At 37.7% G+C, this 13,597-nt stretch overlaps 1 protein-coding gene across 3 annotated transcripts in view; it reads right to left on the minus strand.

Annotated features, from left to right (window-relative positions):
• The window catches only part of senp7 (SUMO specific peptidase 7), a 115,314-nt gene that overhangs the window by 41,513 nt on the left and 60,204 nt on the right, over positions 1 to 13,597 (minus strand). For all 3 annotated transcript variants that reach the window (XM_087992684.1, XM_087992685.1, XM_043701122.2), the window contains 3 exons: positions 9,879 to 10,251; positions 3,283 to 3,455; positions 2,024 to 2,185 (listed from right to left, as the gene is read on the minus strand). In XM_087992684.1, coding sequence (XP_087848810.1) covers positions 2,024 to 2,185; positions 3,283 to 3,455; positions 9,879 to 10,251 — 708 coding nt within the window. The remainder of the gene's footprint in view (positions 1 to 2,023; positions 2,186 to 3,282; positions 3,456 to 9,878; positions 10,252 to 13,597) is intronic.

Here is a 13,597-nt window from a genome sequence, read left to right on the forward strand (position 1 = left end):
GAATTTGGGAATTCATATTTCATTGTTCATTTCAATTTCCCATGCAAACCAAAACCCCTGCCTGTCACAAATGATAATAAGAAAGCAATGGAACGTGTGTCTTGTCATAACTTAAGTGTTGGTAGGGGAAAGAACACAAATTTACAGATTAAGTGGTCTACAATTAAAACATTGAACAACATCAAACAGGTCTTTCAGCTCACCTTGTCTGTGCCAACCATGATGCCATGTTAAACTAAACCCATCTACCTGCACATGGTCCTTACCCTTCTATTCGTTTCCTGTTCATATGTCTCTCTAAATGTGTCATAAACTTTGCAATTGTATCTGCTTCTAACACCTACCTTGGCAGCATGTTCCAGGCACCTATCACCCTCTGTGTACACAAACTTGCCTCACACATCTCCAGGTTGCAGAAGTAAAATGGTTGGAGGTTGTGGAGGGCATTGTAGACGAAGGCAAATATTTTAAGTTTGATCAATTAAGGATCTGGAAGTCAATGCAGATTAGTAACTATAGAGAGAAGAGATGGCAGTGCATTTGATGGAGTCAAAGAATAGACCTTTGGAAATATGGACGTAACTACACAGATGCTGAAGACAAAGGTACACCTCAGACAAGTAGAATGAAACCATTCAGGAGCAGTTCCACAGACAAGAGGTACTGAAGGAGTTGGAATTATTATTGCAGAGAGATGGAGGAAGATCAGCAAAGATAAACCATCACAGTGCATTACATAGGGTCATACACATAGGCACATGGTGATATAAACTAAGCTCAGTGCTCGGTCTGGGCACAAAACAAGACCGAAGAAAAAGAGTTGAGAATCAGTTACATATTCAAAATATGATATTATTAGATGGAACAGAAAGATACATGAAGCATAGACTTTCATGATTCAAAATCTAGCAGTTATGCAAGCTCAACTTGCTCACAAGTGGCCCAAATCATTCTAGTTCCTCTTTACATTCAAAAACATTTCTGCCCCTGATCTTTTTTGATCTCTTATTACCCCAGGATCTTTCTAAATGCCAAAAGAAAATCAAAATACCTCACCTCAAACAAAGTCTTCCTTTTTAATAGTAATAACCCGACTCCAATAAGAACCAGGATTTCAGAAACCATAACCCTTTCGCTTAAGCAAAACCAATCTACTATTCTATTAATACTGGGATTTTGTTTCCATCCTCATAAGTAGAAAATTGATTTTCTTTTAAATACATTCGGGGTGAGCACGTTGTTGGCATTATTGCATTCCAAAATCACCTCAAGCACATGGTTGAGAGCAAGCTACTTGAACCACTGCAATCCATGTGGTTACACCACTTAACAGTGCTGCTAAGTTCCAAGATTTTGACTTAGCGAAAATGAAGGAAGACAGCACATTCCCATGTTAGGATGGAGAGAGACTTTGGAGCAGCAGTGTTCAGATGAACTTGCTGCTATTACCCTAATCGATAAAGTCTGGGCTGAGGCAGTTTTGAAGAAACACTGATAAGTTACTGCATTGTATTGTTTACAGCAGGTACCATCAACACAAAGTCCGTTAGTTTAAAAGGAAGCTTCACTACTAAATGGTGTTAGCAGATTAGTTTAATCCAGATTTGGGCTTCAGTATTTTTAGTTTTCCAGTATGACCAACACTGACATAGCTCTGATTTCATTCTTTAGTGCTGTATATATAGGTTGCCTGAGAGCTGTTGGGAAGAACAGCAATATGATTAAGGTGAATTGATGAAGAGGCTTAAAACCTACAAATTAAGAAAACTTTTAATTGCAAATACTAACATGTGAATAATAAGTAAACTATGCTCTAATGTACTCCATGATTAGGGTAAGCTTCAATAAAGTTTCTCACTATGGGCCTCCAGTGGGCGTATAGAGTACAACATCAGTATCAAAGTACATTTTTGGTACACTGTATATTTTCTCACATGAAATGCAATGGACAATATGCCTACTTCTCCCTCCCTATTAACCCTGGTCTTGAAACATTAAAATGACATTTATAAAAATAACATACCTTTACAGATCCTTGTTCATTTCCATTAATTTCCCCCATATGCACGGCAGCAAATGCTAGATCCATTGTTGTTTCAGTCATTGCAAAATTATTTTCCAAACAATAGTCCATACTTTGGATCATATCTAATAATGTATTCTTCTCGGTTACTTCATGTGCACCCTAAACACAACATGTAAACAACATTAATGAAATACAGGCAAAGTTTTTCCTTTCGTTTCATTTTTTGTTGAATTTTTATTTACTAAATAGGATGTTAATTTTCACTGGCTCTGTTTGAGATGAACAGAGAAGCAATGGTCTCTAGGTGTTAACTTGGCTAACACCAGTGATGCAGCAACACTATTTTTGAAAGCTGTCTGCCTACAGGTGCTCAAAGCTCCTGCCTGTTACCATCAATATAGAGAATAAAACTATGATCTCTATTGCAATTTATGTTGGGAACAGGTGGTGACCAGTTGCCTCATACCTGGAATACAAACAAAAGTATTTTGCCAAAGGCAAAAGTTAAACTATTTCTGGCCTCCCAAAAATGAAGATAAAAATTACACTTTAAAAAAAGGGAACACTGATCAGAAGGCATAGCCATTTTTAATTACGGATTTTAGATTTATGTTTAATGAAATCTCAAAATATCAGTCACAAGTCTTCAGTGAAGCCCTCTAATATATAGATGGTTTTAAAATCATAAAGAAATTTACTGTGCGTATTACTTATTTATAAATCTTTCTAAACGAACAGCAGCTTTTAAAAGTAATGAACTGTGTGCAACAGGATATACTTATACCTGTTTTGTGACAGCACAAAATACACTGAAAAAAAAATATCAGAACACAATAATTAATTCCTTAAAATGCAAACGAGAAGAGATACGTTATTACATTCTCACGTCTGCGTAGATATCCTTCGAGTGCTCCAGTTTCCTCCCGCAATCGAAAAATGTGCAGCTTAGGTGAATTAGCCATGCTAAATTGCCCATAGTGTTCAGGAATGTGTTGGTTCACTGCATTAGTCAGGGGTACATGTACAGTAATAGGGTAGGGTAATGGGTCTGGATGGGCTCCTCTTCGGAGGGTCAGTATGGACTTGTTGGGCCAAATGGCCTGTTTCCACACTGTAGGGATTCTATGATAATAGAATTTGATGAAATATTTATGTAAGTTAATAATCGAGTTATCTGCGGCGTTACTACACAATTAAAAGGTCTCTAATGCAAAAACAGTTCTTTAAATTCTTAGTAAGTGTGATGTTACACATGCCTTGATATTCTCTGGCTCCAGCCTTGCTGAAACAATCTCAGAATCTCTTTTATTGCTCTCAGTTGACAATAGTCTACTTCCCAGACGTAAACACTTAATTTCTGGAGTTAACGTGGTGCAATGGATACGAGAGTCTATTTTATCTGTATCTTCTTCATCACTGGAAAGGACAACTGAGTGCAAAAAAAAATTAAAGCTGGTTAAGGCTCATTCCAATTTATTTCAGATTAAATAATATTTTGTTTCCTACTGGTCATTCAGTAGACAGGTGGTAAATTCATTAACTTATGTTCAGATGGAGAAAGATATACCTCAACAGTTCCATATTTCTAGGAATAAAATATTGGTATGTCAACCTACATTAAAACTGAGAATCCATAGGTAGCACTGGTATTTTCTTACTGCAAAATAAATAAGGTTTTTTTTTTCCTACACTAGAATGCTTTGGAAATACTGACATAAGACATACCCCACACTGTATTTGGCAATAAAATCAAGATCTGCATGATTATTAAAATTAGTAAAATGCAATAACTTGCGAAATAGTTCTCATTACAGCAATTAAGCACTTCTATGTAGAAAAGAAATGGATAAAACGAAAAACACTAATATATAAAACACATGGCCCAATAATCCAAAAAACTCATTGCTAAGGATTATTTTCCATCCTCAAAATATTTATAAAAGAGTACAGGTTCTGTCTTTAGGTCTGCTAAACAGGTATTACTTGCAGGGAGCTGAAAGGGAGGACTGCAGATGCTGGAAATTAGAATCGAGATGTGTGGTGCTGGAAAAGCACAGCAGGTCAGGCAGCATCTAACGAATTTGAGAATTGATGAGTTTGCCCGAAACATTGTTTCTCCTGCTGCTCGGATGCTGCCTGACCTGCTGTGTTTTTCTATTACTTGCAGGGAGTTTAACTGAAAATTAAGAATAGTGTGATATAGGACTAGGGCAGGTAAATAGGAGTTGACATGCATATCAACTGCATGCTGCTGGAAATGCAGAACAGGTTTAAGGGCCTGAATGACTTATATCTATCTCTGTTCTGGATGTAGGTTTGTTCGCTTAGCTGCAAGATTCAATAACAGATGTTTCATCACCATACTAGGTAACATCTTCAGTGTGCCTCCGAAAGAAGCACTGGTGGGTGGTGTAGCCCGTTTTCTATTCAAACGTTTGGATTTCCTTAGGTTGCTGGTGTCATTTCCTGTTCTTTTCCTCAGGGGATCCGAGTCCATGTGTTTGCTGATAGAGTTCCAGTTGGAATGCCATGCTTCTAGCAATTCTCGTGCGTGTCTCTGTTTGGCTTGTCCTACAATGGATGCGTTGTCCCAGTCAAAGTGGTGTCCTTCCTCATCCATATATATATATGTAAGGATACTAGTGAGTGGGTCATGTCTTTTTGTGGCTAGTTGATGTTCATGTATCCTGGTGGCTAGTTTTCTGCCTGTTTGTCCAATGTAGTGTTTGTTACAGTTCTTGCAAGGTATTTTGTAAATGACATTAGTTTTGCTTGTTGTCTGTATAGGGTCTTTCAACTTCATTAGCTGCAGTTTTAGTGTGTTGGTGGGTTTGTGGGCTACCATGATGCCAAGGGGTCTGAGTAGTCTGGCAGTCATTTCCACGATGTCTTCAATGTAGGGGAGAGTGGCTAGGGTTTCTGGATATGCTTTGTCAGCTTGTTTGGGTTTGTGAGAACCTCAACCTGAGCTACAAATCTTCTCAAAACTCGCTATCGGTGTCTGTGCTTTGGACCAGGCCAGACCCCCTCAAACACTTCTAGAAAGCAGCCAAGACCCTAACTTTGCTAGTTATTTTAAGCAGGTGTAAGGTGGATATTCCAGGATTGACGCAGCTGGTCAAGCCACTTAGTTCTAAACAAAACAGAATTTATTTGCAGATTACCAAATGAACACAAACAAAGAGAACATAATATAGAATAACTTAACCTATCTGAAAACCCAACAGATTATCCCAACTTAATGATGCTGTCCCAAATACTTGCCACAATCCCCATAAACAGTCCTTGGCAAAAAAAAGGAAAAATCAAACACAGGGTCTTACAGGAGAGATGTCAGAGAGAGGAAGGATCAGCATGGACCTGCTTCTTTAGGTACGGCAGCTTCACAACGACTGCTTGATAAAACCAAACCAAACTAGAGAAAAGCTCAGCTGGGAGAACTGGCCATCCCACTTTCAACATACAAGTATTTTTTTACTTGAAAGCCTTTTTCCTGAGGCAGTATTTGTTAGCTATAATCAAATTGGCCCTAAAACCCATTCAAGCCAGACCTTTTGGAATTGGTGCTTTTATGACCTCTCTGAAGAAAAAAAGCTAAGGACAGTATAATCTTGTTAAAGAAGCAGCATCATCACAGTCTGCAAACCTTAAGACAGACTAATGTCTTCAGTGGAAAATCTTCAAACACAAACCTATTGTATTACATAGACAAATGAGAGATCATCCAATTTCTACATTTAAGCAATAAAATTGACAGCAAATTTTACAACAGCTAAAGTTAACCCTCAAGCTGATGATTTGATGGGGAATATATTTGTACAGGCATGGAGGCTGAAAATGTCCAATATCAGCACATACATTCTGTATCGAAAGATGGATATGCTGGCCTTGGAGGAGGTACAGAGGTTCACAAGAATGATCGCAGGGCTGAAAGGCTCGTCATATGTGAGGCAGTTGATGACTTTGGGTCTGTATTCAAATGGAGTTCAGAAGGGTAAGAGTTGATCTCAATGAAACTTACAAAATAGGGAGGCCTGGATAAAGTGAACGTGGAGAAGACTCTTCCACGAGTAGGAGAGACCAAGACCCGAGGACACAGCCTCAGAGTGAAGGGACACCCTTTTCGAACTGAGATGAGGAGGAATTTCACGAGCCAGAGAGTGATTAATCTGAGGAACTCATTGCCACAGAGGGCTGTGGAAGCCAAGTCATTGACTGTATTTAGGACAGAAAGAGATAGGTTCTTGATTGGTAAGGGGATCAAAAAGTCCAGGGAAAAGGAAAGAGGATGGAATGGAGAAAAACATTATCCGTGATTTAACAGCAGAGCAGACTTGATAGATCGAATAGGATAATTCTGCTCCTATATCTCATGGTCTTAAGTTTCATTCTGCTATCATCTGTTGTGAGCTCAAATTTCTTCTTTAGATTCTAAAGCTTGAGATGGAGTTACTTAAATAGCCAGAAAAGGTACGCTGTGCTAGTAGCAGCAGATTAAAGATATGGGAGAATTATAATAGCATGATATTGCTCTAATGGTAGATGCCTAGAATGGCTGAATATAAGAATTATTTACACCACTTGTGAAAGAATTTGGGATCTTACTGAGAAATGTAATTGAAATACAATCTAAATATGGACAGGATCCAAATTAAAACTAACTTAGCCAAGAGATCTTTTACAACTTTACAAGAGGCTACCGTGTTGGCGGCACGGTGGCACAATGGTTAGCACTGCTGCCTCACAGCACAAGAGACCCAGGTTCAATTCCCACCTCAGGCGACTGACTGTGTCGAGTTTGCACATTCTCTCTGGTCTGCGTGGGTTTTCTCCAGGTGCTCCGGTTTCCTCCCACAGTCCAAAAATGTACAGGTTAGGTGAATTGGCCATGCTAAATTGCCCGTAGTGTTAGGTGCAGGGGTAAATGTAGGGGAATGGGTCTGGGTGGGTTGCGCTTCGGCGGGTCGGTGTGGACTTGTTGGGCCGAAGGGCCTGTTTCCATACTGTAAGTAATCTAGTCTAATCTAATGGATAGAACCCTAGCAGCACTCCATGAACCCCAAGACACATCCACTTTATAAAAGGTGCATAGGTGACTTTCTTCCAAATGGAACCAATACCGATTCTGCCCCTTCAGAAAGTAAGATCCACCCCAAATATCACATCCCCTGTGCTAAATCCCCCTGCACCACCTTCCAGAAATTGATTTTGTTCTTTTGTTTGTGAATGTTCTTAATCAAGAAATTAAATAAAAATTACAATGTATTATCACAAATTGCAGTAAGTTGATAAGGTTTCCATTCATCATTTCCTCTATTAAAGTCAAGACTTCAATGGACCAGTTGCAACAAAATCAGAGGAGCAACTAAAAGATTCTTCAAACAGTTTTTAATTCTAACATTAAACTTAATTTGAAATTAAGGATGTGCGTTTGTTCACAAACAAATGCTATGAATCTGAGTATTCAATCTATATATAAAAACATGCAAATTAACAGCAGGACAGAGCCAAATCAATTCTTTATGCCTGTTCCACCATTCAAAACATCATGGCTGATCTAATTATTCCACATCCCTGTTTACCCCACTAATATCCTTTTATCCCTTTGCTTATCAAGGACATATCTACCATTGCCTTAAAAACATTGACATCATTAGCTTCTACTGTCTTTTGAGGAAAAAAAGTGTACCAAAGATTGATGGCTCTCTGTAAGAAAATGTTTTTTTCTCATCACTCCTGTATGGTGACTCATTATTTTTATTTAATGATTTCTGGTTCTAGACTCTCTGGCATTGAAAACATCCTTTCCACATCCATCCTGTTGTCAAGGTTTTTCAGGTTCTTGCATGCTTTAGTCCAGTCACATCTTAACTCTTAAACTCTAGCCAAACAAGCTTAGCCTATCCAACCTTTCCTGATAAGATAACCTGCCATTTCAAGGCATTAATCTAATAAATCTCTTCTGAATTGCTTCCAACACATTACATCATCCCCTACAGAAATGAGCAACACTATACACAATACTCCAGATGTAGTCTCACAAATGCTCTGTATAAGCACAACCTCCTTTTTTTTTATTATTTAATTCCACTTGCAATAAATGAAAACATTGTATTAGCTACCCAATTATTTTCTCTGTCTGCATGTGATCTGTGATTTATGCACTAGCACAACCAGGTCCCTTGGCATCTCAGAGTTCTGCAATCTCTCACGCTTTCAATAATTTTCTTTTACTCTTCCTAACAAAATGGACAAATTTACATTTTCCTATGATATACACTATTTGTCACATCTTGGCCCACTCACAATCTATATCTTTTGCTTCCTCATGCCCTTTTCACAACTTGTTTTCCTATCAGCAACTATATTTATTGTACATTTATCCAAATAATTTTATATAAATTATAAAAAGTTGAGGCCCCGGGATTGAACCCTGTGACACAATGATCCGTAATACCTTGCCAACATGAAAAGTACCAATTTATGCCCATTCTCTTGTCGTGATTGCAACAAGATCAGCCAGGTGGACCCTACAAAATATGAGTTTACTGACTGGACCAGATTAATAGCCTAAATCAGGGAGCCCTGGCTGACAGATATAAACAGGAGTGTCAGAGTTCTGTTCACTCAGAGCTGGCTGAGGAAGCTGGATCAGTGTCAAGGACTCCCACGTGTAAATAAAGGGTTACTTGGTGATGGGATACCGGCCTCCGTGCAGTTACTTCACCTCTGGCTAGCTAACAGAACATATTCCGATATGCTGTTCGCACCTGTTATTTTTCCCTTCAGTAATCATTGACGTGGCACCCTAACAAAAGTTTTCTGGAAGTCTCAATGCAGTAACTTTACAATATTCAAAGCATGTGTTATTTCCTCAAAGAACTCAAAAAATCACAAAGTCATGATTTCTCTTTCACAAAACCATATTGATTCTACCTCACTACCTTCAACTTTTCTAAGTGCTGTAATATAATGTTTTCAATAAATTCTAACATTAGTCCACTGATAGACGTTAAGCTAGCTGGCCTCTGGTTTCTAGCTTTTTGTCTCCCTCTTTTTCCAAAAGACGTTACATTCACTAATTTCTAATCCATTAGAATCTACCCCACAGCTAAGGAATTTTGGAAAATTAAAACCAATGCATTAACCATTAGCCACTTCAAATAGCCCACGATGAAGTCAGGGGCTAGTCAGTCAGGGGCTAGTCAGTCTACAGCTCAACAATTTGCCCAATATCACTTCTCTGATGATTATAATTTTTCTTGAGGTCCTTCCTCCCTTCCACTTCCTGATCTATAGCTATTTGAGAAGTTACTTCCATCCTCTACAGAAAAGACCAATGCAAAATACCTGTTCAATTCATTTGACATCTCAGTTTCTATTACTAATCCCCCAATCTTACTTGCTGCAAGACCAACACTTTAACTTTTTTCTGTTTTAAGCATATATAGACATCCTTATTATATTTCTGCTGGCATATTTCCAACTTGCTTTCTTGTCATTCAATTTTACCCTCATTACTCTTTTAGTAATACAGTGTTGTTTTCTAGATCCTGTTCAACTGCCGTTCTTTACTGGATGCACCAAATTTGTATTAAAATATGGCCTTTTAGGTAGTTTCAACAATTCCTGGAGAATCACAAAGCTGAATATTCTGTGGCAGATATTAATCAACAGACTTTCAAAGATTCCTTTGAAACATTCATAGACTGAAGAGTTAACTATCATTTCATATAATCAAACAAACAAACAAATAAGTCATTTAACCAATTTTGTCAGGTTTAAAGCTACTCAACAAGGTTGTATTGTTTACATACTGTTACAGATATTTTAAGAATCAAAGAATACTCACTTGGTTCACTTGAAACTACTGTGGATTTCAAATGCTTAACCTGGCTACTCAACATAGGAGTGTTCAAGATTCCTTCACCAAGTTTTTGTTCATTTGTTACTGAAGTATGTAGAGATTCCCTTAGATAAAAATTCCCATCAGGGACTGAAGGGTTGGCATCGACTAACTGTTGGTCCACATATTTGGAGTTTTGTTGTCTCAAAGGAGAAAGCTGTTCCAGCTGTAGACATGACTCCACTTGTGCTATCTCCATAAAATGGACATCCAGTTCTTGTCCATTATTGCTATCTGTACTGAAGCAATGGCAGTTTTCAGTTTGCTCTTTGCAAGTTAGACATACAAGCATTTTCTTCAACAAATCTTGACCATACTTCTGAAACAGAAACAGAGAGTGTGTTTAGTTAAAACACAGATATCCATTAGTTATTTTAGGTGTATAATATTCACACATTGAGCATTCAATTAATCCCCAAAACTATAGATTAACCAAATTACAGCATGAATACACGATTAATTCAAATTGTCATCAATCTCTCCTGGGGTTTCCTTCTTTCTGTCTCCCTCTTTTCTTAAAAAAAACAGTAAAACAATACAATCAGATCAACAGACCTTCTGATTTTTTCTTTCTAGTATACAATTAGCATTAAGTTTTGTTGTGCTGCCATGCAAGCAGTAACTTATAGGAGCCATTCTATGCATGGACTCTGTAGGCATGTTTGCATCGCTGCATGGTTATACATCTTAGAGAAAACATTAAACTTCAAATACAATGTAGCAGCTCAGGAAGGCATTTAACTACCATCAAAACCTTCTCAAGGGCAACAAGAAATGAGCAATAAATGCTGACCTGGGCAGCAACGCCCTCATCTCATGAATGAATACAAAAATTTGAATAAAGTGAAATTGCTTGCAATGGGTATGAACTCAAGACTGGTTGCACTTAAAGAATAAAGACTGTTTTGTACTTCTTTAACAAGCTGTTACTGAAACAGCTAAAGCAACCCACATTTAACAGATCACAGCAAAGTTTTGCAGTCTTACTCCATAGTAAAGTCATATGAAATGAAAATCCTCAATCTCAAACTAGCAGAGCCTGACAAATTAAATGCAAGCAAAAAGGCGAAACTACATTTAGACAAGTCTACTCAGCTTTGAGGTCCCCACCATTACAGATTCTAAGGTCCAGATCAAGTCACTCTAAATGATGCTAAGTAGCTGAGTGCAATGAAAATTTAAGAAAAAAGAGGCTTTGACCACTGACTATAGTTTCCCCTTCTCACAAACTAGCTGCCCCTAACCTTGAAATATATCACTGGCACCTTCCCAACACAAAAGTGTCAAAACTTGCAGCCTTGATCCAGAAATGCAGAAGGGCAGATTGAACCAGCAGTGCAGTGACAAGCACTGCCGATCCAGAGGCACAAGCTAACTAATGCATGAGGACTGAGGTTCACATCCCACTTATGGAGCTGGTAGAATTTAAACAATTCAAAACACTGGAATTTAAATTTATCTGTATTAGGGACTGTGAATTAATCGCCAACTGTTGTAAAAATCCATCTGTTTTACTCATATGCTTTATGGAATGAAATCTGCCTACAGGTCCTGAAGAAGGGTCACACCCAAAACGTTGACTTCTCCACCTCCTGATGCTGTTTGGCTTGGTGTGTTCTTCCAGCCTCCTGCTTGTCTGCCTTGGATTTCAGCATTTGCAGTTTCTTTGTTTCTAACTGCAATACCACTGCCTTTTAACTGCTGTGCTGCCTACTGAAATGTTGCAGCAAGTCACAGACTTCAAAGGCAAGAAGGGGTGAGCAACAAATGTTTATCTTGCCAGTGACACCCATATCTCACTAAACAATCAAGAAAGAACAAGAGTTAAATCTAAAAAAACGCAAAGAATACCTATCCTGATTACCAATACAGCATGTCATATTCTTGCACAAATGTGCATTACTAGCATGTAATTTATTTTCCCTATTCCTTGTCTCTACCACTCTTTTGCCCTTCCCGTCTCTCCTGAACAAGCTGTTTTCAAACAGATGTCTATACAGACATTGCAGGGAATTCACAAGCTAAGTCATCTCAGTCACAAGTTTCACATGAAACATACTGAAATTAAAAGATTTTTATCCAGAGATTGCTTCTATTGAATGATAAATTAAATGCAAACGCTAATAACAATGTAGCTCCCACCAATTTACATGTGCCTTTTGCTAAAATCTCATTCGAGACTTGATTTTGGAAAGGCAGAACTGTCTGAAATTCCAGTTATTTATGGAAAGAATGAGGCCACGTGATTTCATAGTTTAAATTTTAAAAAATTGACCATACTGGCATCAAATAAAAGCAAATACTAAATATTATTTTAACCTATATTGTAAAACAATCAACAAATTAAATATGAATTAACAGGCACATTTCAGTTAGTTACAAACTATAAGTTACACATTGTAAGACTACCAGCACTTCAACAATCTTAGATCAAGTTGTTCAAAGCTTCATCTTCCTCGCTAAGATTTATTAGCTTCTCTTCTCGGACTAAGTCTGATCCCACTGCTGACTATATCACAGAACCAAGTACAGTTCCTTGGAGTTGGTCTTAAACTAAAATGCTAAACACATCTGCAGAACACCCTTAACTCTGCGTACAACAGTCTGAATGGCATAGACCCATTCATGTTACCTTCAAGTTACAGAAACAGTTGCAGCAAATGTACATTTGCTTCTTCAGAGTTTCAAGATCTTCTTCAGCCTACTTATACCACACCAGTGGGATCATCAATATCTACTAAGTTCTGATGGTTTTGAATTCTTTATTTTTAACCAGAAGTTTTGACTTCTAATCTCAACTTCAGTCTTCGTTTCCGGTTTCCTTTTTTAATTAGAATCTATCCCAAAATATTTAAGCTTTGCAATTATAGATTCCATAACAGCGCTATAATTGTCTGCGTCTAGGGCTTTTCAAACAATAATTCACTATTTATTAATTTTTTTAATGTGTCACTCATATGACATGCTAACATCAAGCTTGTAGAGAGGAATAGATAGAATAGTTCTTTAAAAACTAAACTTCAATTTTAACCAATTGGAACAATTCTGGATTACATCCAACTATAACTTAATCATTGTAGTACACAAATAGACACTTTTAAACATGGTTATGTCTCTTGTTATAGTTCAAAATCTATGACGTGATCTTGCTTTTTTTTCCACTGAGTGGCAAGGGATTAATTGTTTGAGCGCATTTATGGGATATAGTAGCTAACTGTCTAATTTACAAGCGACCATAAGGCTGCAAGACATAGGAACAGAAGCAAGCCATTTTGTCAATCAAGTCTTCTCCATCATTCAATGAAATCATGACTGATCTAACAAATCCCAACTTCACTTTTGTGCCATATCCCCACAACCATGATTCTATTAATGATTAGAAATTTTGTCTCAGCCTTGTACATATTTAACACAGACTTGATAATTGTCTGTAGTAAGGAATTCCACAGATTCAGAGAGAATAAATTCCTCTACCTCAGTCTTAAATGGGTCACCCTTACTCTGAGATCATGACTCTCCCACAATGGAAAACAACTTCCCTGCATCTACTCTATCAAGCCCTCTAAGAATCTTATTTGTTCTAATACACAGTCTATTCTCATTCTTGTAAACTTCAATAAGTACAAGCCTAAACCATTCCATCTCTTGTCATCGAAAAGTCTCTC

Source organism: Chiloscyllium plagiosum, unplaced genomic scaffold (genome assembly GCF_037043375.1).
Source record: "Chiloscyllium plagiosum isolate Xiang-an unplaced genomic scaffold, Cpla_swu_hap1 HiC_scaffold_12, whole genome shotgun sequence".
Taxonomy (NCBI): domain Eukaryota; kingdom Metazoa; phylum Chordata; class Chondrichthyes; order Orectolobiformes; family Hemiscylliidae; genus Chiloscyllium; species Chiloscyllium plagiosum.